Source organism: Myxocyprinus asiaticus, chromosome 24 (assembly GCF_019703515.2).
Source record: "Myxocyprinus asiaticus isolate MX2 ecotype Aquarium Trade chromosome 24, UBuf_Myxa_2, whole genome shotgun sequence".
Taxonomy (NCBI): Eukaryota; Metazoa; Chordata; class Actinopteri; order Cypriniformes; family Catostomidae; genus Myxocyprinus; species Myxocyprinus asiaticus.
Window position 1 is genome coordinate 22,541,986 of NC_059367.1, and position 27,734 is coordinate 22,569,719.

At 38.0% G+C, this 27,734-nt stretch overlaps 2 protein-coding genes across 3 annotated transcripts in view; one reads left to right on the top strand and one right to left on the bottom strand.

Annotated features, from left to right (window-relative positions):
- Nucleotides 1–3,580: 3,580 nt before the first annotated feature.
- The window catches only part of LOC127415306 (rho-related GTP-binding protein RhoA-D-like), a 44,151-nt gene continuing 19,997 nt past the window's right edge, over nucleotides 3,581–27,734 (top strand). The window contains exon 1 of one of the 2 annotated variants that reach the window (XM_051654012.1): nucleotides 3,581–3,738. Coding sequence is in view for 1 of the 2 variants with exons in the window: in XM_051654011.1 (XP_051509971.1) it covers nucleotides 4,884–4,929 (46 nt within the window). In the remaining variant the exon portion in view is untranslated. Of the gene's footprint in view, nucleotides 3,739–4,868; nucleotides 4,930–27,734 lie in introns of those variants that run through there. The other variant, XM_051654011.1, reaches the window with a different exon arrangement.
- Nucleotides 5,855–8,340, bottom strand: LOC127415305 (zinc finger BED domain-containing protein 4-like). Its single transcript, XM_051654010.1, has 2 exons — nucleotides 6,744–8,340; nucleotides 5,855–6,545 (listed from the first exon to the last, which is right to left on the bottom strand). Exons 1-2 carry the CDS (start codon nucleotides 7,352–7,354, stop codon nucleotides 6,356–6,358), a joined length of 801 nt encoding a protein of 266 aa, XP_051509970.1. The 5' UTR covers nucleotides 7,355–8,340; the 3' UTR covers nucleotides 5,855–6,355.

The window sequence follows — 27,734 nt, forward strand, 5'->3', positions numbered from 1 at the left end:
ATTGTGTAATTTGTAACTATATTAAATTTATGAAACTTAAAATATTTAGGTTTTTATTTTATTTCGTTAAAGATTTATAAAAATTAAATTTGATAGAATTTTGTTATAAAATTTAAATGCGTTAATCGTAAAGTTATTTTTTGGTTACATCTCTCCTGATCCAAACTCACAATATGCACCATACTGAATTCAGCTAGTCCTTCACGCACTGCGCCCAGACCTCAACCCCCTGCCGTCGCTCGTGCCAGTGATGTCATTCTATTTTAACGGCGAAAAGGCGGAGCTGTGACCGGTTGGAACGCAAAGCTCCTCTCTTCCAGCCAATAGCGCTCGGGCGCAGACGCCACCAACAGCTAGGGCTATTCGAATCCAGAGATTTGGGAATCGACTCCGATTCCTGGTTTTGGAATGGATGGAATCGATTCCAAGAGTCAATTCCAGACTAATTTATTCGATTCCAGAAAAAAAAAAAAAAAAAAAAAAAAACGAATGGTAAAAGTTATATCTCATAATAAACAGCTCACTACAAAGTGTTCTTTGCACTATTTATAATAATATGAACAACATTTAGCCTACTATTAATAGGTCCATTCTAAAATTAAATCAGGGCCTATATACACATACCAAAGCACGAGGCTTCAATCCCATGAGATAAATTTGAGGGAAGTATGAGTAGATGCGCCTGTATTTCGAAGAACTACCGCAAATCATCTTAAAAGCACCATTTTACCAACACTGAAATTGTCTGTTACGACTCATGAGTTCTTGTTTAAATTATAATGTATAGTAATTGTCCACTACATTTTGTAAACAATATATATATATATATATATATATATATATATATATATATATATATATATATATATATATATATGTGTGTGTGTGTGTGTGTGTGTGTGTGTGTGTGTGTGTGTGTGTGTGATAAAATCACATGCCAATATATCAAACACAAGTGAAAGCTATTTGGTTCGTTAAATGAAGCTTAAAGGTGCAATATGTAACAGTTTTCATGTAATATTCACCTTTTTTTTTTTTTTTTGCCAATGTGTGAATGGCTTGTAACGCAACTTAAAAAAGGAGCCCTTCCCGGACTTCCTAGGTTGCCTATTAAAGCCTGTAGACTGATTTTCATGCGAAGGGAGCAGGTCGCTTTTTCCGGGAAAATCCAAAGGATGTGACGTTTATGCGCACTCCCGAGAGCCTTGCCTCAGTGCTTCCGCTATTAATCATCGACAACAAACTGCAACACTAGGTAATGTTATTTTAGAGATGGAATCCAGCAAATGTCTGGCTCCCAGCACAACACCGACTCCTACACAAACTCAGAGTAAGCTAGCTAGCTAGCTAATGCCGACATAGGCTATTGTATAAATGCAGTCAATATATCATGCAAAGAAAAGTGATTACTTCAAACTACAGTCTCGCATAGTCAGACCTATATCCACACTTTGTTTTAGCCCTGTTCCAGCACTGGAGAGTCAAATATAATATACAGTCTCAAAGTTTGCAGTAAAACAATCATAACTGTGTAATTTTAATTATGCTACCTCATATGTTAGCATGATGTCGGTAAATCATGTTCAGCCTCTTTGTACGTTACGTCATTGTTTTGGTCAATTCTCGCGTCCCTATGGAGTGTGTGCACGAGCACGAGCAACAGGTAGCTGGCTGCAGTTCACTTAACGGCCACAGATGTCATTAATAACAAGGGTTTCTGAATCTTACATACTGCACCTTTAACATTGTCTTTGTTTTTGAGTTGCCACAGTATGCAATAGACTGGCATGTAAATATTAGGTAAAAAATGGCAAAAAAGAAAGAGCTTTCTCTAGAAACTCGTCAGTCAGTCATTGTTTTGAGGAATGAAGGCTATACAATGCTTGAAATTGCCAAAAAACTGAAGATTTCATACAAAGGTGTACACTACAGTCTTCAAAGAGAAATGACAATTGGCTCTAACAAGGACAGAAAGAGATGTGGAAGGCCAGATGTACAATTAAACAAGAGGATAAGTACATCAGAGCCTCTAGTTTGAGAAATAGACGCCTCACATGTCCTCAGCTGACAGCTTCATCGAATTCTACCCTCTCAACACCAGTTTCATGTACAACAGTAAAGAGAAGACTCAGGGGTGCAGGCCTTATGGGGATAATTGCAAAGAAAAAGCCACTTTTGAAACAGCAAAACAAAAAGAAAATGTTAGAGTGGGCAAAGAAACACAGACACTGGACAACAGATAATTGGAAAAGAGTGTTATGGATCTTAAACCCACTGAGCTTTTGTGGGATCAGCTAGACTTTAAGGTGCGTGAGAAGTGCCCGACAAGACAGCCACATCTATGGCAAATGCTACAGGAAGCATGGGGTGAAATGTCACCTGAGTATCTGGACAAACTAACAGCTAGAATGCCAAGGATCTGCAAAGCTGACATTGCTACACGTAGAGGATTTTTTGATGAGAACTCTTTGAAGTAGTTTACATTTTTTTTTAAACTGTCATTTTTCACATTATTAATGTCCTGACTATACATTGTGATCAGTTGAATACCACTGTGATGAATAAAAGCAGTGCTCGAATTGAGGGGGGGGGGCTGGGGGAATCCGGGACCCCCCATAAGAAGTAAAAAATAGACTTCTATTTTAGTAAAGATACTTATATTTTAGTAAAGATAATAATGATAAATCTGATTAAATTCATGCAGTGGATATTTTGTGAATTAATTATTTACAATCATTTATATTAAGTTTGTTTATAGGCTAGTTGTCACGTCTCTTTAAAATGTAAACGCTCCACCCCACATCTAAAGACCGCTAAGCGCATGACATCGTTGACATGACTGCTTGCTTGGCGCCGCTCTGGTGAATCTAACTTTAGCTAAAAAATGGAGAATAATAAACCTCCACTCGCAGTCGGGAAGAGAAAGCTTCATACTGATTTTTTTGAGGGGTAATTTTCTCTCTCTCTATATCTTTCTACTGTATCTATCCACTCCATATCGGTGCTTTTGTATTCCTTGCGTAAATTGGAAACATTTAGGCTTACTCATTTTTCATTATTAATAGGCCTGGTTCTAGGGGGTGCTAGAGATTACTTGGAGTAAGCCATTTAAAAGAAGAATAGTAGCTTATCTCTCTGTGTTATATAACATTGGACTGAAAATGTATATATTTTTTATTCTTTATCAACACAAAAGCCTGTTCTTTTAAGTAAGCCTGTTTTTAATAAATAGTATATAGTTATGCATATTATGATCAAATAAATATATTGTATATTTTGTATAAATTGTATATTGCGAGACTAACACCACCCACCCACACACACACACCCACCCACCCCGACTAGAAAAGACTCAGAGTCAGGTTGATGATCGTTAAGATGCAGTCATTTTATAAGCCTTTTGTAAATTATATTAGTGTTGTTAGGCTTCAGAAATGTGTAGTAGTTCAGTGGTCGAGGAAATAAACACAGTCCGAAAATATCAACCGGTTTCCCCGAAAGGAAACGACTCCAGCTTTGGAGTCGAATCCAACGTTTCGAATTGATTCTCGATTCCCAACGCCTCGGAATCCAAGAGTCGGTTCTTTTTGGAATCGATTCCCAGCCCATACCAACAGCCAGTGTCCGTCTACAGCGCTCCACTCCTGCACGGTCAGCCAAACACTTGAACAAACACACTGCGCCAACCAAAACGAAACCTTCTGCGCTGTCTCACTGAAACTTCACTTTGATAAAGAGGTAAGACTTCATTTCGAAGGCATTGCTGATTTTAATTAGTTTTGATGAATGCAGGAACCCGTTCATGCATTAGCACTTCTGCAGGCAAAAAGTAGGTGTTGGCTTCAGAAAAGCGTCTTTTATGAGGATCAACAACTTGACGTGTTCCTTAAAAACCTCATGAAACAGAATGCTTACAAGATTAGATTGTAGTTCACGAGGATACGAACGCGTCGCGAAAAGTTGCGGTGTGTTTTGGAGGGATTACCACCTGTTTTCACGAGCAGCCTATTCCAGAAGCAGTGCTTGTTTTTGACTACATTCAGATGGATTTGGCTTGGGAGAGTGAGACAACACCCCTGTTGATCGTCTCACACCGGTGTTTTTAGATCCATATTTTAGATCCATTCAGAAATGTGAATGTTACATTGCAAGAGGCTCATATGGGCGTAGACAAACGGATAAATGTTCGTTTGTGAAACTTAAAGTGAACGAATCCCACCTCGAAATAAAAACAACCAACTTTCAGCGAGTGATTTTGACGTCTTCATGCGTGCGCGTTCAAGATAAACTTTACCCCCCAATATATTTTCGAGCGAAACATTTTATTTTGTCGACTGCTGAAAGAGACATTTTTATCTGGTTCATTTGAGAACTTGTTAGACAGGAAAGATTCAAGTGTTTGTGTTTTAAGCAGTTCCTGGAAAACTCCCTCACAGTGTTTCTAAACACTGTTCCTAAAGGAAGGAAGAGGCCACATTTCAGCTGGAATTTCCGAATAATTTTCTCAGGAAAAGACCTCTACCACATTAGCACAACGTTTTAGACAACCAAATTTTATTAACTGTGTCTCAGAACTAGTGATCTGCCTACAGAGACAGCATTTATTTGGGCCAAAGGAGCTATCTTTGGTGGACAGCTCTCTACGGTGTAGGCTATTAGGTTAAACTTGTTATTAAAAAAAGACTCGAAAGTTCGTGAACGCTGTCTAGAAACTTAACGCACTGTCATGCCATGTTATTTCTGCTCTGTTTACCTACCTACCTACATACCTACCTATATATCTCTGACTAACCAGTGTGGCTGTTATATCCTGACGCAGAAAGAGGTGGAAGGTCTGGAGAGCACCAGTCTCTTTTTATGAGAATGTCTCAAGTGTGCCAACCATGCCAAGGCAGCTGTGTAGATCTGCAGTCTCAACAGTGTCAACAGGTGTGGGCTCACAGCACTTAAAGGAATAGTTCACCCAAAAATAAAAATTCTCTCATCATGTACTCACCCTCATGCCATCCCAGATGTGTATGACTTATTATCTTCTGCAGAACACAAAGATGTTTTTAAGAATATTTCAGTTCTGTAGCTCCATAGGTTTTGGGGTGAACAGTACCTTTAAGGCCCTGGCGTACTTCATATGAATTCAAAGAACGAATGGGTGTGACATCATTCTGAACCAAATCTGGCCAAAACGAAGGTGTTTTTGAGTTCAGCAGTTCAGTGGTTTGTAACAGCTTGCCAGTGCGAACTTTCAGGAAAACTTCATGCCGGCTGCCATTCACCTTTTTACTGCCATTGGTCTACACCATCAGTAGGTGTGACCAAGAGCTCATTCGATGGCGAGCAGAGTTATTAGCGAGATTGTGCGAAATTACCCACATCTGTATGATCGCGAACATGTCATGTGATTTTTGTTTAACTAGTCTGCAAAAGAATGAAATTACTCAAATACTCTTAAGTGCCCATTCACTCTGTTGTTTAATATGCTGCTTCATTCATGTGTTGTCTGCAGCTGAAACTATTCACACTAGGGATGCACTGATCATAATTTTTCATGGCTGATTCCGATTGCCGATTTTTTTACAAGCAAATGGGTCAATTCTGATGTCGATTGCTGATTTTTTTTCTTTAAGCAACAGACAAGAAAGAATGAAAGAGTTAATCAAAAATGTTTATTTGCTCTTTAAAAGGCTGAACTGACCTTAAATGAAAAAAATCTGTAGCTATGTGAAATTAGAGGCAACAACTGCATATTAAACACAACGATCCAAACAAAGATGCTACGTACATGTAGCATCAGCAGTTTTTTTTTTGTTTTAGATTGTATATTTTCAAGATTTAAAGTAAAAAAATAATGGTCTGACTTTAGCTGTGTAAAACTACATAAAACACAAATAAATAAAATAATTTCAAAATGTTACATCAAATCACGTTTAGTGCAATGAGTAAAACATAAAGATGCTACAGCAGTTGTTTTTTAAATCAAATTATGTCAATATAATTTTAAGATATAATGAAATGACAATCTTATACATAACTAGGCTATATTGCCTTTATTTATGGCTTTTCTTTCAACAATGTATGTAAGTTCAACTTTACAAAAAGAAGCATTTCAGCTTTTTCACAAGCTAATCTGTTTCTTTTTTCATCCACCACATTAGAAGCTGAGCTGAACAAACATTCACTGTCTACACTCATGCAGGGTGCAGACAGGTACGCTTGCGCAACTTCAGCAAGCGCAGGAAAGTGGCTCTTATTTGTGCTCCAGTAGACCAACGCCTGTTCGCTTCTTGGTATCTGTGCCTCGGACAGGTAGCTCTGCATTCCCATGACGTGATTCTGCTCAGAATTTTCTTCCAATATCTCATCGTGAACAGTGAGCTTGCTCTGCGTAGTATTTTCTCTGCTGGCGCGTCTGTGCTTTCCTCTTTGCTCCCGTCATCAGCGTGTCCCATCTCTGGCCTCTGTTCTCCTGTCTCTGTTTGTAACACATTCTGAAGCATTTCTCGTACTTGATGTTTGACTGTGTTTTGCTGAAATATCGATCCTTGTACCTTTTTGATTAAACAAAACGACATCATTGATTGCATCATTATCTAGACAACCTAAATTTTTTCATCATTATTAGAACTACTGGTATGATTTTAACAGTTTAAATGCCATTTTAAATACATCATTCTGCTAGGCCTATTGTTGTTGCTGATTATTATTATTAGCCAATTATTAACATTTGTTGTTATCGTTGTTGTTACCTTGGATCGAGGATTGTAGCCAGACAGTACATGGGCTCCAATTCAGTGTCGCTGAATCTTTTCTCAACCGCTTCCAAAAGAGTGGTTTTGAACATCTTCATGCCATGATCCGTTTCAGCACTTTTTCTTAGGAGACGTTTCAATGCAACAATTGAGCGAATGACATCAGCCGCAGTCGCTGTGGAAAAGCTGATCTCTTTTGTAAGCTCCTCAAACGGTGCAAGAAGAGTCGAGATGTTCTCAATTAGACCCCACTGGTACGAAGTAAGGGTTGCCGGTAATTTGTAGTCTGCAGCATATACCCCTAAAGCATGCTCCTGCTCCGTAAGACTTAACAACATATAATATGTGCTGTTCCATCGGGTTGGAACATCTTGTTGTCGACTTTTCTTTGACTGGCCCAGTTGTGTCTGCACATTCTGGAGTCGGGAGCAGGCGAGAGGCGAATGTGGCCAACTATTCTTCTTCCAGTATGCTACTATGTCACTTATGCTGCGCTGTGAGAGCAACCCTTCATTTACCACCAGCTGAAGCATATGGGCCATACAAGGCAAGCTAGGTAGTTGAGCATCCTGCATTGCTTTAGACATATTTGGGGCATTATCACGCATGATTACGTGCACTTTGCTCTTGGGAATGTTTCAGGTTTTAAGCATTTCGTCAAAAGCCATTGCAAGAGCAGATGCTGTTTGTGAGCCAGAGAATTCTTGTGCATGTAGGAGAACTTTATGTCTTTAGTTTGAAGTCAGGATCAATATACTGGGCTGTCAGACTCAGCATAGACATTGGGCTCACATTAGAGCTCCATATATCAGTTGTAAAACCTATGGATGTGACATCAGCTTTAAGTAGACTGTGAATGTGGGATGACACATTATTGTAAATTTCAGGTAGAGCCACATCCGAAAAGTAATGTCTGCTAGGCAGTGTGTATCGTGGATCCATGTGCGCCATTAGAATGCTAAAACCTTGATCTTCTACAACCAAAAACAGCTGGTCATCTAATGCAATAAATTCCATTACTTTCTTTGTAATGGCTAGTGCTTCTTGACTATCTTGGCCGTAGCTCTGGGTTTTCTGGAACATGGCTTGTACCGATTGTTGAGTTAGGGGTGAAGCTTTTGGCTGTTTAGTATCAACACATTTAAGATAATCATAACGTTCTTTCGGGTGATGCACTTTCAAATGTCGGATCAAATTTGCCGTGCTGAACGTCTTCGCTGTTGTTCCTCCGTGATAAACTTTTTCTTTGCAGACATTACAGATTGCAATCTTAACATCCTGTTTACAGACTTTGTAATATTTCCACACAAATGACATTGAAATTATTCCAGTGCAATTTGTGTGCATGGGTGCACTTCCAGAACACAGAAAAAAAAAAAAAAAAAACTGTTCCGATTGATGGCTGGTCAACCTGTGCATCTCTAATTCACACTTCTGCCTAAAGTGAGAGATGCCTCTTTTTTTTACTATTCTTTTGTCTATATTCTTCCCAGTAATACTCTTTTATACACACATCTTTGCAGTAGTATCAGTGTCACCATAAATTACAGTAACTGAGTGTAACCGGCGAATATTATGGCCGCGTATAGTGTGTTAGCGCATTAGCCTCATGAATGCAGAATGTAAACATGACAAATTATACATTATCTACTGCATATATTGCTTTAACATCGAGTGGTTAAAACAGTTTCTTATGCTGTAAATTCTACTCACAGAATGAGGCATATAGTCATTAATGTTTTACATGTAGTCTTGTGCGTATATTTTGTCCTCATATTTAAATGCTTCCCTAAACACCTCCCCCAGCAGCGTGGCTGGTGTCTGAATGTTCGCAAACAGAATACCGTTGCTCAGCTTTTTCAAAATTATTTTTGGCTCTGAGTGAAGAACGAAGAAGTACTTCTCTGTGAGTATACTGGGGCCTACTGTGTATGAGCAAGAGGTGCAGGTCGATATCTGGGTCATTATTCAGCTCGCTGTCTAAACATCTGAGAATCTAATGGGGCTTTTCCACTGCATGGTACAGCTTGACTCGACTCTGCTCTCTTTTTGGGGGTTTTCTACTGAGAACAGTACCTGGTACCTGATACTTTTTTTAGTACCACCTCGGTCAAGGTTCCAAGCGAGCCAAGCCAATACTAAATGTGACGTCAAAACCCTGCAGATCACTGATTGGTCAGAGAGAATCGTCACTACCAGTGTCACTGGATTTGCAACACGGGACATCAACCCGCTAGTTTTAAAGTTAGCAGCAGCAACAGCAATATCATTTGTTCACGCGACTTTCGAATTGTACAAAGAAACGGATGTGCGCAAAACCACGCCGTGGTCAATAAACGAGGTGCAGACGTTTCTCTTGTTAGCGTTGAATGAAAATGTGAAACGAAAAAGTCTTTCAGGAAGTGTCTCAGCTGTTGGCCGCACACGGCTACCACCGGACCTACCAACAGTGTAGGGAAAAGTAAAGAAAAACGTAAAAGTGACTACAGAACCATCAAGGACCACAACAGCCGGAGTGGTTGAAACAGAAGAAAGTGGAAGTGGTTCGACCAAATGGACGCTATCTATGGCAATATACCGGCGAGCAATGGGAGGGAGAGTGCCCTGGACTCGGCGTTGTTGGAGTCCGTGATGGAGGATGGTACATTTTGTTATGTTAACTTTATATTCTGCTTGAAAGCTTCACTTTTAGTTGACCAGCTACTGGAAAGCTTGCTTCTAAAACAACCACGCCAATTTAACTGTTACACTTGTGTAAAATCACCATGCAACAACTGCTTTATGCAGCACAATGAGCTAGTAGCTAACAGCTAGCGGTCGTGTTTTTTATGGTCAGTAATGTTTGTGTCGCGTTTAAGATGATGTCACGGCAGTAGAGGCTGCGCAACTATGATGATCAGCCTATAATTCCACCCGGATTGAGGCGGCACTAAACTGCAGTGGAAAAGCAAGCTCAGAAAAGTAAAGCGAGCAGAGTCGAGTTGAACCGTAACGTGCAATGGAAAAGTGCCATAAGTAAGGCACACTATTTGGATTCTACTGGACCTTTTAATGCTTATTCAAATAACATTTGATACAAGTGCTACACATGCTAATAATTGCAATTTTATAAAAATGAATAAGACAATAACAATTGTATCTGTTATTCACCTTATGCACTGGGGAAACTAGCACACAGCCATCTTGAAAATGTTGTCTTTGAGCTTCCATTCTAGCTGTTGCTATATAGATATATATGGTGTTCATATCAAAGTGTAATTAGCTAGCGAAGTGGATTTAAAGGTTATAGAGTTGTCAAAAACTGTCATGAGTATTTTAAAGTGTTCAGAGGATGCCATAAAAACTGAAATTAGAGCAGGGAGATTTTAAAACAAGAGTACTTCATAAATCCACAAGATCCTACCTTCCTGCTGTGGACATACTGATATTCTTCTGTGCTCATGAAACTCCAAGAGACAACACAAAGTCATTAAAAATATCTCTGTACGACATCTCTGGCCATCTTTTTGTGTCATTCACCCATCGTGTTATTGTTAAAGTGAGCAGATTTTGTGTTAAACCGGGATGGGGGAAAGGGTGCTATTTATATATACACATACACACACACATATATATATGTGAAAGTGTATGTTTTATTTTATATTCAGTTTACGACCATTTTTATCACATTTAAACCTCTAAAAAATGTAGGGTGACAAATCTAAGAAGTGCAATTGTAATTTTCTTTAAAGGTGCAATATGTAAGGTTCAGAAGCCCTTGTTATTAATTACACCTGTGGCCGTTAAGTGAACTGCAGCCAGCTACCTGTTGCTCGTGCACACACTCCATAGGGACGGGAGCATCGGACAAAACAATGACGTAATGTACAAAGAGACTGAACCTGATCCACCGGCATCATGCTGACAGATGAGGTAGCATAATTAAAATTACACAGTTATGATTGTTTTACTACAAACTTTGAGACTGTATATTATATTTGACTCTCCAGTGCTGGAACAGGGCTAAAACAAAGTGTGGATATAGGTCTGACTATGCGAGACTGTAGTTTGAAGTAATCACTTTTCTTTGCATGATACATTGACTGCATTTATACGATAGCCTGTGTCGGCGTTAGCTAGCTAGCCAGCTTTATCAATAGCTGATAGCTAAATTTGGTGGATGATGACAGTAGCTGTTTATAAAATAGAATATACATTATAAATACAGTATGTTGTCACAATTCAGTATTGATGTGATTCCATCACAACTGTCATTTTGATATATCGATGCACTATTGTGTTATAATAATAGAATGTATATATTTTCTGTATAACCAAGTTACGTTACACTAATTAATGGGTCATTTTTGCATTATCTTGAACATTGTCTAGCATTCATTTCATGTGTTTTTGTAGTTTACCTTGCTGAATAATTACAGATTAACATTGTTTATGACAGTTACTGTGCAGGCAAGATCAAGTTAGCTAATATTACACAGATCAATCCTTATGGCACTATATTTCACATGCTTTGCAGCTATGTAAGCTTACCTGTCCAATAAGAAGAACGCCAATTCAGGGTCGGTTTTGATCCCCAAAACCGAACGAAGGTCCTTCCAGGAATCAAATGCCCTGCCGATTTTCACTCTAGTTTTCGCTCGACCATGCATACGTTCCCGCTTAGCTAGACGGGATTCAGTAGATAAAGGTTTTTTTTTGTTTTTTTTTGTGCTGGGTGTTGTGCTGAAAGCCGGACGTTTGCTGGATTCCATCTCTAAGATAACGTTACCTAGTGTTGCAGACAGTTGTCGCTGTTGAATAGCGGAAGGGAAGCACTGCGGCAAGGCTCTCGGGAGCGCGCATAAACGTCACATCCTTTCGATTTTCCCAGCAAAAGCGACCCGCTCCCTTCACATGAAAATCAGTCTACAGGCTTTAATAGGCAAACTCGGAAGTCCGGGAAGGGCTCATATTTTAAGTTGCGTTACAAGCCATTCACACATTGGCCAATTTTTTTTACATATTGCACCTTTAAAGTTATGAACTTGCATGTTAACCCTCTGGGGTCTGAGGGTGTTTTGGGCCCTGGAGAAGTTTTGACATGCCTTGACATTTGTGCTTTTTAAAGTTATAAAGTCTGATAACACTTCAGCACAAACTGGCCTACAATAATATGTGAGCAACATGTATGTACATATTTGTACTTTTGAGAAAATAACGTTTATGTGTGGTTTTTGAAAAAACAAAAATTTTAAGTCACTGAAATAAGGCCATATAACACATACTAAACATTTGTTCACAAGAATTTTGAGAACTGGATCTTATAGCCTAGAGTTTTTGCTATAAAATGATGTGAAAACATCCTGATCACTCATTCATAAAAAAACAATAAAGTCATTTAACTTTTGTAAGACGCTTTTAGTGTTAGAAAGGCCATATGCAAGGAGGCGTGAATGATCATGAATACTGATGTGATTCACACCTGAGGAGACAAAGACCCCTCCCCTGAGAGAGAATGAAAGGAGACTTAATGATTGAATGTGTTATCTGACTATACATTTTCTTTACATAAAGACTTTACTTAAAAACTTTAGACTTGCACTACCATTTAAAAGTTTTAGATATGTAAGATTTTTTAATGCTCACCAAGGCTGCATTTATTTGATCCAAAATACAGCAAAAACAGTGATATATTGAAATATTTTTACAATTTAAAATAACTTTTCTATTTGAATATACTGTCAAATGCAATTTATTACTGTGATCAAAGCTGAATTTTCAGCATCATTACTGCAGTCTTCAGAGTCACATCATCCTTCAGAAATCATTCTAATATGCTTATTTTCTAATATGGGCATATTTACAGCACATTTTACACATTTACACCCGAACAGATATTTGCAAGCACAAGCTTCGTTGATGATAATGAGGCAGCATAAATACTAGTTAAAATATAATCTAAACATTCATATTATTTGTATATTATATTGCATATCATATTTATATCATACAACATACAATTTAAATACCTGCTTTAGCCGACACAACATTTAAATGTAACAACTTGCCTATTAGGACATATTTCAAATTTCTATTCTCTGAATCCTGTCTGGCAAGTCTGGAAATAGTCCAACTAGTAAAATATGTCCATGTTTATATAAAATAGCATGTCAACTAATGTAAGTAAAGACTTACTCATCCGAAATTGTATCTTTGGCTGGATCAAATCACTCTTCAAACATCGTCGGAGTCCCACTCTTCTTCTGAGGAAAATGTGAACTCTTCCTCACCTGTGTAGCGTGCCATCTTCCAAACGCGCAGGAAAGTGAATGAATCGGATGATGAACTTGATGCTTTTGAAGGCACTGTTGGGGGCGTTTACCATTTGCATTGATCGCCATACATTACCGTATGAATAGCGTGCTCTGCTGGTGGGTGTGATCTCATTAGGGATAATTAGGTGAGCCAAGAGAAACTGTACATCGCTTTGTTTCATACAGATTACATTGCAGGAGAATATTTGTTTTAAATTTGAATTGTTTTATTTAAAAGTAGACATTTTAAGCTTTGTTTAGACATATGTTTCATGTTTGTGTGATAAGTATTCGCGGAGTTTCACTTCATTTTTGTGACGTGTTTCAGAAAGATGCTCGCGGAGACAGACTGCTGAAAGCACACCCTGTTTATTTTCTTTATTTTACAAAATCACAAGGTTTTGTTGTTATTGTGAGTGTATACAAATAAAAGTAGACCCTTTATAGTCTCTAATGATGTCTTACACTTATCTGTATGCCCAAAAATGACAGTATTTTAAGTTGTTTCCGCTGTCGTGAGGAAAAAATCCAGCAGGACGCGCCGGCGCGTCCGTCGACCCCAGAGGGTTAAATAATGAGCTGTCATTGTTGGAAATTTCATATCAACAACACATTTTAATACAAATTATTAACCAGCTGAAACCTAAATATTAAGCAGAATTACTTGTATAACAATTAAACGCTTGTATTATGAAAAGTGCATTTTGTCATAGCTGTCTGAATGTGATCTGCCAGGTCCAATTTACCTGGACTAAAAACGGTTCAAGGAACGAAACCGAAAACAAATGAAATTTTTAGCAAAACGTAACCGAAAACCGGAACAAAGTGATTTTCAATTGTTCTGGAGTGAAAATTTTATTTTTAAATGCTGGTAACCAGTTATAACCGATTCGTTTTTTTCCGATAATTTTTTTCATTAAGCTAAAGGCCAAAGGGTTTATCACAGTACATTTCTGTAACTACACCACATCATGTTGCCTGAAAAAATTATACATGAGCTTTGATGAGTGCCCAACCGATATATTGGTCGGCCGATATTAGCCTTTCACCGATATATCGGTATCGGCGTATATTTTACAGATTATATCGGTATCGGCGTATATTTTACAGATATGCGCCAAAATGAAAACTTTTTCAGAACATATAATGCAGAAAACAATGCTTTAGAATTGGTGTCATAGTGTAGTTTGTCCAGCAGAGTGCGCTCCAACTCCATTGTTTACAGAGCTGAACTAACAGTGGCTCTGCAGACAGGGCGGAGTTCAGCGGTGTCATCACGGTAAGTTGTTAACTAGTCTGTTAAATACATACTGGGAACTTAATAAACAATGACCCCATCATTTTCCCTTTTCAATATAACTAATATAACGTTAACCTTGTCCCTGACAACCATGTCACTCATGTCTGTTTGCTGTTAGCCAGCTATAGTTTGTCAGTGCAGTCAGTAATGTAGCAGATTGAAAGGTAAACATCAGAGCATCTTTTGCCGCTCAGCAGACAACGGTGCGGTGGTGGATTTTGTCTGAGTGTTGATTTCATGCTATGTTATTACCTAGTTGGTGAGACACAATGCTGGAAATTAAAATAAACAACGTCCGTCTTTTACTCTCCGTGACAATGAGCTTATAGCTAACTAGCTAATCACATAACTACTTTTATTGTTGTCAGTGTGGAAGCTGAGTAAACATGTAATCACCAAACTGTTTTGTTTAGGATTCACAGTTTGGTACCCCCTTCAACCGAACAATTCCAGTTGTGTCATTTATAAAATATAATATAATATAATATAGTGTAACACGGCTGCCACTGATTATCTTGACTCGGCAGTATTAATATAGTCAGCATTTGACTGATACTAAACAGTAATACTGATGTTTATTTAGCTATTATTTTATTTTTATTTATTTTTTTATTTTAATGGTCAGCATTTGATTGAAACTAAACAGTACTGATGTTTATTTAACTATTTGTTTTATTTTTATTTATTTATTTTAATGGTCAGCATTTGACTGATACTAAACAGTACTGATGTTAACTTTGTTTTATTTGTATTCTTTATTTTAATGGTCAGCAATTGACATACTAAACATACAGTACTGATGTTTATTAAGCTATTTATTGTATTTGTATTTATTCTTTATTTTCTCAGTGTTCATTTCTAGAATTTGTTGACATTGTATTATAATAATGTCAAATATTCTTTGATAAAAATATTTAAGAAAGCAGCCTTCTGAGTACCTTTGCATAGTCATATCAGTGCAAAATTGGTGAAAAATCCACATAAAAAAGGTCTGTTTTCATTCCAGCTCAAAAATTAAATATATCGGCCACCATATAGGTAGTCTGTGAATTTTCCCCCTCTAAAATCGGTATCGGTCTCAAAAATCCCATATCGGTCGGGCTCTAGCTTTGATCTTGAAGGAAACTGCTGCATCACACATTTCTTTGCCTAATTGTCCATTGTGGATGTAGTATTCTGTGAATGAAGACCTTTTTAACAACTGTGCATATTTACTACACATGCATGGCTAATCCAAATACAATGAAAAGGTGAAAAGAGGTAAAAAGTTAATTTCTCAGTTGTTTTCAAGTCTTCACTGAATTATTGTTAGATATGATGTATTAATACAGATTCAATGCTGCTGGGTTTTGACTCGGAAGCAGATCTGTAGTTAAAAATTATACTTTACTGTTAATTAACTGTATGCTGTTATGATTTCTTTGCTGATAAATCCACCACACGGGTGAAAAAAATTTATTGCTAATTTTTGCTTATTATAGTGAGGCAAGTGGCTTATTTTGGGCTTGTTTACTTATTTCTCTTGTGAGATCTGGCAACACTGCAATTGGTATTTCACCCACCCCTCAGTGCAGAGTATTGTCACCTTAAAAATAACGTTATTAACCATTCTTTTATTTAGTTCTAAGCGGTAACCTTTTGGAAAGGAGGCTGCAGAACTTTTGAACCGGAATGATACCGGAATGATAAAAAATAAAAAATACAGTTTTTGCTCAGAATGAACCGAAATGAACAACATTTGAACAACAGGTTTAATCCCTGATTTACAGTGACAGAAAAAACACCTCAGGAGCCTTTTCATGTAGTAAATGGGTGCTGTAGACTCACACCATCAACACTTGGGGAAAAATACTTTCTATTGTCTCACACATAATCCATTTTGATCGACTGTTCTCAGTAGCTTCAATGCTAACAGGAAGTTATATGACAAAATTCGGAAGACTGGAGTGCGGAAAAGGGGCAGGGCTGAATAAGGTGAATAGGGCTGCACAATTAATCGAAATAAAATTGAAATCGCTATATGAACTTGTGCGATTATTAAAACACAAATGTGATTTAATTAAATAAATGGTCTGCTCGTGCTGCTCTCTTCAAAGTTTATGTGGGGTGCTCTGTCCTGCCTGTGTTGTGCTGGTGCCTTATTTCATTTTTTTCTGAGTGGTTCTGTGCTCCATAACTCCATCTGGTGCTGAGAGTAACGGTTCTGTTTGTTTCTGTGCACTGAGCATTTTATATATAAAGGGCTCCAAATTTAACTTCAGCATGATTAAGTTAATATACAAATAATACACCCCATGGTGCCGGGTGTTTGTGGACAGAGGAGGAGATGTTGAAATGAGGAGCATATTATACAGCTGTTGTGAATGTGATCTCACTACTGGACAGACAAATCTTCATGTAGATGTCGCCAAAACTAAAAGCTTGACGGTTTAGAACTCTTTGATTTAAAGGGATAGTTCACCCAAAAATAAAAATTGTTTCATCATTTACTCACCCTCATGCCATCCCAGATGTGTGATAAATGTAATCCATAAGACCAGTGGTTAAATCCATATCTTCTGAAGTGATATAATAGGTGTGGGTGAGAAACAGATCTTTTAGTCAAACAGATTTTAGTCAAACTGTAACTGTTCCAACTGGTCCGGATCGGCACAGATTAGTACGGTTTCCCAACGAGAATCGTTTGGCCCAGTGGTGGAAAAGTCGCTATAGTTCATCCAAAATTAAATTCTGTCATCGTTGACAAATTGTTGTTCCAAATCTGTATGACTTTCTTTCCTCTGTGAAACACAAAAGGAGATTTTAGGCAGAATGACAAGCTCAGTCATCCTGCTGAGAAGGCAAACTAAATTCACTGTTCCAGACATATGAATACTCAGAATTAGAAATCATAAAATTTTTATTGCACTGTTGGTTGTCTATCCAATTAAATTTACTGTTAAGAAACCGAGAGACCTTGAGAACCGGGCATGTCTGAACTAGCAGCTGCTATCTTTCCCTTTTGTCTCGCTGTCTGGTTGCTCAGTAATCAGGTTTGTAGTGTATAATGTCACTCTGATTTTGAGTGATTGTGCATGAGAAGCTGTTTTCAGGTCAGTGTGAGCCCTTTGGGCTAAGTCCATTTACTCTCTTATGGTGACCTTATTGTGTGAAAAGGGGGAAGAAAAGAGTTGAAAAGGAGGAAGAAAGGACAGTGCTTAATTAGAAAATCCTCTTTTTCCTCCTCTACTCTTCCCCTCTCTAGGAACAAGAACAAACATTTAAGTAGGTCAGACCCTTCTGCTGTTTCTATCCTTCTGATTTGGAGAAATCTGTCTGTTCCGTTTATGTTGGGTGAGGCCTGGCATAACTTGTCACTTGGCCTTGATTTGAATTTTTTAGAAACTTTCAAATACAAAGCTTTACTACTGTTGAAGTCAGAAGTTTACATACACTTAGGTTGAAGTAATTAAAACTCATTTTTTAACCACTCCACAGATTTCATATTAGCAAACTATAGTTTTGGCAAGTCGTTCAGGACATCTACTTTGTGCATGACACAAGTAATTTTTCCATCAATTGTTTACAGACAGATTGTTTCACATTTAATTGACTATATCACAATTCCAGTGGGTCAGAAGTTTACATACACTAAGTTAACTGTGTTTTTAGGCAATTAGCAAATTAGCTTCTGATAGGAGGTGTACTGAATTGGAGGTGTACCTGTGGATGTATTTTAAGGCCTACCTTCAAACTCAGTGCCTCTTTGCTTGACATGGGAAAATCAAAAGAAATCAGCCAAGACCTCAGAAAAAAAAACCGTGGATCCCCACAAGTCTGGTTCATCCTTGGGAGCAATTTCCAAATGCCTGAAGGTACCACGTTCATCTGTACAAATAATAGTACGCAAGTATAAACACCATGGGACCATGAAGCCATCATACCATTCAAGAAGGAGACACATTCTGTCTCCTGGAGCTGAACGTAGTTTGGTGCGAAAAGTGCAAATCAATCCCAGAACAACAGCAAAGGACCTTCTGAAGATGCTGGAGGAAACAGGTAGACAAGTATCTATAGCCACAGAAAAACAAGTCCTATATCGACATAACCTGAAAGGCTGCTCAGCAAGGAAGAAGCCACTGCTCCAAAACCACCATAAAAAAGCCAGACTACAGTTTGCAAGTGCACATGGGGACAAAGATCTTACTTTTGGAGAAATGTCCTCTGGTCTGATGAAACAAAAATGTAACTGTTTGGCCATAATGACCATTGTTATGTTTGGAGGAAAAAGGGTGAGGCTTGCAAGCCGAAGAACACCATCTCAACTGTGAAGCTTGGGGTGGCAGCATCATGTTGTGGGGGTGCTTTGCTCCAGGAGGGACTGGTGCACTTCACAAAATAGATGGCATCATGAGGAAGGAAAATTATTTGGATATATTGAAGCAACATTTCAAAACATCAGCCAGGAAGTTAAACCTCAGTCACAAATGGGTCTTCCAAGTGGACAGTGACCCCAACATACCTCCAAAGTTGTGGCAAAATGGCTTAAGGACAACAAAGTCAAGGTATTGGAGTGGCCATCACAAAGCCCTGACCTCAATCCGATAGAAAATTTGTGGGCAGAACTGAAAAAGCGTGTGAGAGCCTACAAACCTGACTCTGTTACACCAGTTCTGTCTGGAGGAATGGGCCAAAATTCCAGCAACTTATTCTGAGAAGCTTGTGGAAGGCTACCCAAAAGGTTTTACCCAAGTTAAAACAATTTAAAGGCAATACCACCAAATAATAACAGTGTATGTAAACTTCAGACCCATTGGGAATGAAAGAAATAAAAGCTGAAATAAATCATTCTCTCTACTATTATTCTGATATTTCACATTCTTAAAATAAAGTAGTGATCCTAACTGACCTAAGACGGGGAATGTTTTCTATGATTAAATGTCAGGAATTGTGAAAAACTGAGTTTAAATGTATTTGGCTAAGGTGTATGTAAACTTCTGACTTCAACTGTATGTGATTCTGTTGAAAGTCTTTCTGTCTTTCTCTTTCAGAGAGCTGAAAACAGAAATGTGCAATCATCTGTAAAGTTAGCATCAACTTTAGGGATGTTAATGAATAAGCGATGATTGATTATCCGTCATTAATAATAAGATCAAGTAAGCTTATGGATTGTCGATTAATACATTTCAGTAATAATTAAGCCAGCATATACAGAAAAGTCTCTGGTAGCAGATCATCTGCTGCTAGAGGGCACAATGCTGTTTGCGAACAGCATGTCATGTCCTGTCAGCAACTAATGGTGGGAATTTTGATTCATCCCAGTGGCTTGAGTCTTTTGAATCCGTTCATCAAAAAGGTTCAATCAGATTCATTCATTGACAATTTCTGCAAACTACCAGTCATATATATATATATATATATATATATATATATATATATATATATATATATATAAAGACCTCTGTTCGGTCGGGAAAGGAGGAAGCTGAGACCCAGCTGTGCAGTCAACATAAAGTTTTAATGATACAAATGAACTTCAGCAAAGTAAAAGACACACACAAACATAACTCCATGTCTGTCTGTCTGTCTCTCTCTCTCTCTCTCTCTCTCTCTCTCTCTGGCATCTCTGGCTCCCCTTTATCTCTCCCCCCTGCTGATTAGGTGACTCAGAGATATATACAGCTGTGCTCAAAAGTTTGCATACCCTGGCAGAAATTGTGAAATTTTGAAAATATGACTGATCATGCAAAAAAGCTGTCTTTTATTTAAGATAGTGATCATATGAGGCCATTTATTATCACATAGTTGTTTGGCTCCTTTTTAAATCATAATGATAACAGAAATTACCCATATGGCCCTGATCAAAAGTTTACATACCCTTGAATGTTTGGCCCTGTTATAGACACACAAGGTGACACACACAGGTTTAAATGGCAATTAAAGGTTAATTTCCACACCCGTGGCTTTTTAAATTGCAATTAGTGTCCGTGTATAAATAGTCAATGTGTTTATCTCTGACGTGGATGCACTGAGCAGGCTAGATACTGAGCCATGGGGAGCAGAAAAGAACTGTCAAAAGACCTGCGTAACAATGTAATGGAACTTTTTATAAAGATGGAAAAGGATTTAAAAAGATATCCAAAGTCTTGAAAATGCCAGTCAGTACTGTTCAATCACTTATTAAGAAGTGGAAAATTTGGGGATCTCTTGATACCAAGCCAAGGTCAGGTAGACCAAGAAAGATTTTAGCCACAACTGCCAGAAGAATTGTTTGGGATACAAAGAAAAACCCACAGGTACCCTCAGGAGAAATACAGGCTGCTCTGGAAAAAGATGGTGTGGTTGTTTCAAGGAGCACAATACGACGATATTTGAACAAAAATGAGCTGCATGGTAGAGTTGCCAGAAAGAAGCCTTTACTGCGCCAATGCCACAAAAAAGCCCGGTTACAATATACCCGACAACACCTTGACATGCCTCACAGCTTCTGGCACACTGTAATTTGGAGTGACGAGACCAAAATAGAGCTTTATGGTCACAACCATAAGCGCTATGTTTGGAGAGGGGTCAACAAGGCCTATAGTGAAAAGAATACCATCCCCACTGTGAAGCATGGTGGTGGCTCACTGATGTTTTGGGGGTGTGTGAGCTCTAAAGGCATGGGGAATCTTGTGAAAATCGATGGCAAGATGAATAGAGCATGTTATCAGGAAATACTGGCAGACAATTTGCATTCTTCTGCACAAAAGCTCCGCATGGGACGCTCTTGGACTTTCCAGCACAAGGCCAAGTTGACCCTCCAGTGGTTACAGCAGAAAAAGGTGAAGGTTCTGGACTAACCATCACAGTCTCCTGACCTTAATATCATTGAGCCACTCTGGGGAGACCTCAGACGTGCGGTTGATGCAAGACGACCAAATACTTTGCATGACCTTGAGGCATTTTGCCAAGACGAATGGGCAGCTATACCACCTGCAAGAATTTGGGGCCTCATAGATAACTATTACAAAAGATTGCATGCTGTCATTGATGCTAAAGGGGGCAATACACAGACTATGCAGACTTTTGAACAGGGGTCATTTCATTTTTTTCTTTGTTGCCATGTTTTGTTTTATGATTGTGCCATTCTGTTATAACCTACAGTTGAATATGAATCCTATAAGAAATAAAAGAAATGTGTTTTGCCTGCTCACTCATGTTTTCTTTAAAAATGGTACACATATTACCAATTTTCCAAGGGTATGCAAACTTTTGAGCACAACTGTATAATACGTTTAGCAGGCAAATAAATTTACGGTACAAATTATGGTTACTCCAGGGATGCTTGTGCATCAGCATTAGATGCTGGAAATGTCTAAAATGTAAAATATGATTGGTTAGCAAATATCCAATCAAGTCTGAAATTAAAGTTCTGATTGGTGGATCAGCTTTGTCAGTCTGTCTTGCCTGTGCCATCAGATGCGCTCCCACTGCTCCATGCGTGTTTAGAGAGAATCTCTGTACCCTTTTTAAAATGATAAAAAAAACAAAACACAATTCACCCAATGGTGCTGCGGCATTGTGTTATTAGATTGAAAAAGTTCCGGGTGAAAATCCTGCTGGCGGCCATACATACCATCACTTATTTTAGGTGGGCATATGCAAAATCCTAAGAAAGATAGGTGGGCATACGGTGTATGCCTGCGTATGCCCTAGACTACACCACTGTTCGAAAGGGAGAGACATCAGTGAACGAGAAATAAGTATCATCCACACCGACAATGACGTCAGTTCTTCCTGGGAGAACATGAGGTTGCGGGAGAGACATTCACCTGAAAACTCGCATTCACCAGTGTAGAGGTATGTTATTAGCTGTATTCACTTGGTGTATTTTTACTTATTAAGGCCTGAAATATCCTACGATCTACAGCGTGAAGTTCTTGAATCTGAACTCGAATCTGTATCTTCTGTACAAGTTATTATTAACAGTAATACATTAACATCAAATTAATTCAAAAACAGCATGAATGTGTTAAAAATGCAATAAACTGAAAAAATTTAAAGAGGAAACTAACAGTACTCACATTTCTTAAGTGTATTTATTTCAGTGATATTTAAACAGTGTACTTCGGTGGCTGTTTGATGTTTTCACGTTTCCTTCTACAGTAAGGAATTTTTATGTTGATGTTTTCAAGTTTGCATTAGAATGGTTGGTCAGTCAAAAATCAAACTTTGTATAAAGCTTTAATTGGAGAAAAATATGTATCATATATTTTTTTTTCAAGCTGTTCACCACTTACAATTTATTAATCAACAGTAATGATTGTTGTTTATTAAGAATTTCTTAAATTTGCAACTCTAAACAACATCAAATATTAATCATTGTTTTTACTAAACTGAAGCAAAGGAATTTTAATTAAAGTTGTGCTATATTTGTGTGTGTTTTCCTCCCTGATTTGAGTGTTGCACTGGAAGTGTTTCCTCTGTGTGATAAGGAAGCCAAACATCAGTGAGGCCTCAGGAGGCCCTTAAATTAGAGTTTAATCTTCTGTGCACTTCTCTGTGCTGCTGTCTGGAGAATCCGATCTAAGGATCTGCTGCAGGTCCACAGAACTCTGAGGCAGTTATGGGCTTTTCCACTGCACGGTACGGCTCAACTCGACTCAACTTGCTTTTTGGGGGTTTTCCACTGTGGATAGTACCTGGTACCTGATAATTTTTTTAGTACCACCTCGGTCGAGGTTCCAAGCAAGCCGAACCGATACTAAATGTGACGTCAAAACCCTGCAGATCACCACGCCGTGGTCAATAAATGAGGTGCAGACATTCCTCTCGTTAGCGACGAACGAAACAACGTGAAACGAAAAAGTCTTTCAGGAAGTGTCTCAGCTGTTGGCCGTACACGGCTACCACCGGACCTACCAACAGTTTCCCTACGAAAAGTAAAAAAAAACGTAAAAGTGACTACAGAACCATCAAGGACCACAACAGCCGGAGTGGTTGAAACAGAAGAAAGTGGAAGTGGTTCGACCAAATGGACGCTGTCTATGGCAATAGACCGGTGAGCAATGGGAGGGAGAGTGCCCTGGACTCGGTGTTGTTGGAGTCCGTGATGGAGGATGGTATGTTTTGTTATGTTAACTCTATATTCTGCTTGAAAGCTTCACTTTATTTAGTTGACCAGCTACTGGAAAGCTTGCTTCTAAAACAACCAGACCAATTTAACTGTTACACTTGTGTAAAATCACCATGCAACAACTGATTTATGCAGCAAAATGAGCTAGTAGCTAACAGCTAGCGGTCATGTTATTGTTTATGGTCAGTAATGTTTGTGTCGCGTTTAAGATGATGTCATGGCAGTAGAGGCGGCACAACTGTGACGATCAGCCTATAATCCCACTCACGTTGAGGCAGCACTAAACTGCAGTGGAAAAGCAAGCTCAGAAAAGTAAAGTGAGTCGAGCCGAACCGTAATGTGCAGTGGAAAAGTGCCAAATGTTTGCTGTTGATTGGCTATCACACTCTGGGTCAATCAGTCCTGTAATAAAAGAGTTGCTGTAGCAGTCTGCCGGAAGTTTCAGTGTGATTGTGTGTCGGCAAGTGATTTGTAAAGTACTGTAGCTCATCTGGCTTTCCACAGCACGCACACTTATTGCATCACATCTCACCCACATTAAACCATAATTTCTACTAAAGTAAATTTGCAACTATTTTTAAATTAATCTGCCACAGGCATACACTCCAATACTGTAAAAATAAATATGAAAAAAATAAAATAAATGCTTCATACCCATTTGTTTTCAACAGCCCTACCAATGTGTGTGTGTTAAACATAATTCTAAAGCCTTTGAGACAATAGACACAATCGTTTAAAAATTATGTAATAAATATAATTTGATGCCATAAAACATTCATTAAAGTTGAAGTGTGTTGTTTCTGAGCCAGGTGGCACTAAATGGAATTGGAAACATGATGATTGTTTCCAAATAGGTTTCCCAAATTCTTCTACTGATTGCACGCCTTAAAGCTCAACAAAGCAAGGAATATAAGTTTAAGTTAAAGTGGAGACTGCTTCAGCTAAAAGGGACAATCTACATCATTCAGATTTCAGTTAATGGGGCTTACGAATTTTAATGAGCGCTTGTGTGTTTTTTGTTTATAATTGAGATCAGTTACTCTGAAACATTGAAAACATGTAAAGACAGACAAAGTTATTCATTGAAATTTATTTCGAAGTAATGTAATTACCAGTGATTTGAAACTAGCATCAAAAAAGCATAACCACCAAACTATCGATGTTGACAGAGGTTGTTCTTAGTAATGAAGATTGTTGCCTTTTTAGCTGAAGCAGTCTCTGCTTTAGCTTTATCAAACTCATCATATTCCTTGCTGTGTCAAGCTTTAAGGTGAGTAATCAAATCACTTGTGTTAAGTTTTAAAGGTATTTCCACCTAGTGAAATTCAAGCAGTGCAAAGCATTTCCACCCAGGAGACCTTGTCTTTCCAACACTGCACGTGTTGTAGGCTTATTGTCTACAATATTATTATTAATGTTTTTAAATAAACGGCCATTGGCCGATACTAATGTATGGCCAGTATATCGGTGCATCTCTAGTTTTTTTACACTTCAAATATCAACCTACAAATGGCTTAGGCTACTTGTAGTAGGGGGAGGAGAATGCATAAATTACAAACTTCACCTTTAATTTAGAGAATAATTTGTCTGCCACCAAATTGAACAATCACTCAAAACAAGTCGTCATTTTTATTCATATAGCATGTGTGCAGATCAAGGCCCGTATTCACAAAAAATCTTAAGGCTAAGTGTTGCTCCTTACGTGGAAATTTTGGAGCAACTCTTAAAAATTAGGGGCATAAACTTGTAAAATTTTCATCTAAGAGTAATTTATGAAGCATTTTAATACTAAGAGTAGCTCCTAAACCCACGACAGTATAGAAGTCGTCCTGAGGACTTCTAACTCCCTAAGATTGACTCACAAACGTCCTGAAGCATATCTGCTGTTGTCAATCCACCATTAAAAACAATATATTAGAATATTATTATGACATTGGCCTTTTAAAAAGGTACTGTCTGAATCGCGGGGTGCTTTACATTATTGTAAACTTGGATATAGAAATGCAGTTACCTCTCACACGAATCGAAACAACCAAATTACACCGGAAATAAAGGTTTTGACAACTTTGCACTCACTGACCACATCAAAATAAAACTTAAGCGTGGATGAATGGGGAATTTCTGTCATCCATCAGCAGAATAATCCATCAAACTCATCCGACAGTTCAAAGCATATTTTTTTTTGTCCTGTGGATGCGCGTGCCCAAGGGGGGCATTCATAGGGAATCACGGCAATTGCAGGGCTACCCGGTGTTTTGATGCTGTTGATGGGATGCACGCTCGTTTCATTACATCAACACAGGATGAATAAATGTTCATAGATAGATAGATATAAATATATTATCTATAGATGGATTAAATCCATCCATCCAGTGTGTATACACTGCATGTACTGTATGAATGGATCGTTTGTTCGTTCTGTTGTATGTACTGTATGTATGGATCGTTCTTTTGTATGTGCTGCATGTATGGATCGTTTGTTCGTTGTCTGTCTTTGCTGACAAAATGCGGTTCCCTGTCTACCAATCACTGAGGGTAATTTAAAAGTGCACCAATAAAATGACGTCATCCATAGCAATGAGGTCAATTCCGCCTTACTCTTTTATTAAGATTTCCTTACTAAAACTTGCTCTTGGCAGTTTTGTGAATTAGCTAGGAACTCTTTGGAGAACTAGTGGTAAGATAAAAATATTTGTGAATACGGGCCCAGGAACCTGAGAGCATTCCACACAGTCCAATCACCTCTGTGCTTCCTTCATGCTGCCTTCAGAAACCATTTCCATTTTAGGTTCATGTCAGGGTTGGATTAGACAATAGAGGGTGATTCCAGATCGACATTAATAACAAACTAGTCAAAGTTTACTGTAAGATTACCATCTTTAATTACTGGACTCCACAGTAAAAACAACAGGTGATTAACTGTGTTTGTGTTAGTGATAGTGAGCCATTTTATCACATATAATAGTGTATTTGCACAATATCCATCTGACAATTGCAGCCACGTTTTGTAGTTTTGCTACAGTGTTCTGTATGGCTGTGTAAATGTTACCTCGGTATAGTGAATTTGTGCATGTGTGATCGCTAATAAATTATTATTATTAGGATTCTAGATGCTTCCTGTTGATGTTTGTGATTCACATTTCAGGGGGAGAGCTGATAACTGATTCTCTTAGTCATCTTTGAAAGATTCCCACATTGCTTTTTCAGTTAAACAAAAAATGACACAAACAAACACACTGAAGGAACCTTACTGCTTTGGGAAAAGCAGTATATACTGAAATGTGTTTTCTGAGAAGATAATTACGATAGCTCTTGTCTTTTGAATGAATGCCTGGGTCAAGCATTTCTAGATTTTCTCACATGGAGCTTGCCAAATTTTTGTCACTTTCTGCGACGTTTCAATAACCAAACTTGGCAATGTTTTGCTTTTAAAACTATGAAGTTGTTTTGCCAGGTTGCCACAGTGGAAACTTCGTGCTGTGTTTGCTGATTCACACCAGCAACTACTAGAGGAAAACAGAAAGAAATGCTCCTTATCTGAAAGTGGTTTGATGGTTCTATCGAAAAATGAGGGAATGAAAGAGATAAGAAACTTGGACACTAAGAGTTTATGAATGAGCTACACCCTTTCGCTCGGCAGGAATGAGGTTGACCTGTGATGGGAGATTAGGACTTTTGAATCAACCATACACATCAGCAGAAACTTTAGAAAGTCCTGATAAAATTCAGTTTTGTCTTCAGTTTTGCTGATATAAATTCGGATTGGTTCTGGTTAAGTGAAAACATTAAGTGAAAATTGAGATCAAGTGGGACTTAATTTTCCCCCAGAAGAAGTGTGTGTTCCACTGTAGTTTGGCAGTAAGAGAGAGAGAGTGTGTGTGTGTGTGTGTGTGTGTGTGTGTGTGTGTGTGTTTTCAAGGTGTGTCAGTCTTAAGTGAGAAAAAAAGACAATATATTACTATTGTATAGTATTATAATCTTTACTGTTATTAAATGTAATTAAATAATAATAATAACAAAGCAATATTTCACATCTGTGATGTTCTGTTGTGCAGCACTTCATTTGACAAAAAAATCTGAAGTGATGTTTACAATTGTACTGTGAGGATTTTGTATAAAAGCACTTCATTTGATAAAAGAATGTTATGTTGAAAAATTAAAATAATTCAATTTTCATTTGATTAAAGTTATAATGAATTCCTTTGACTAGACACCATTTTGATAATCAAATTTAATTAAACTGTCAAATAAATTCAGAATAAATAACCATCCGATAACCATAATATACATTATGATCTATA

What these genes read in the sequence shown, in the direction of transcription:
- LOC127415305 (XM_051654010.1), bottom strand. Translation starts at nt 7,354, where the DNA reads ATGCGTGATAATGCCCCAAATATGTCTAAAGCAATGCAGGATGCTCAA. An exon ending in GCTACAATCCTCGATCCAAG is followed by an intron (nt 6,546 to 6,743) that starts GTAACAACAACG and finishes TTAATCAAAAAG; the next exon opens with GTACAAGGATCGATATTTCA.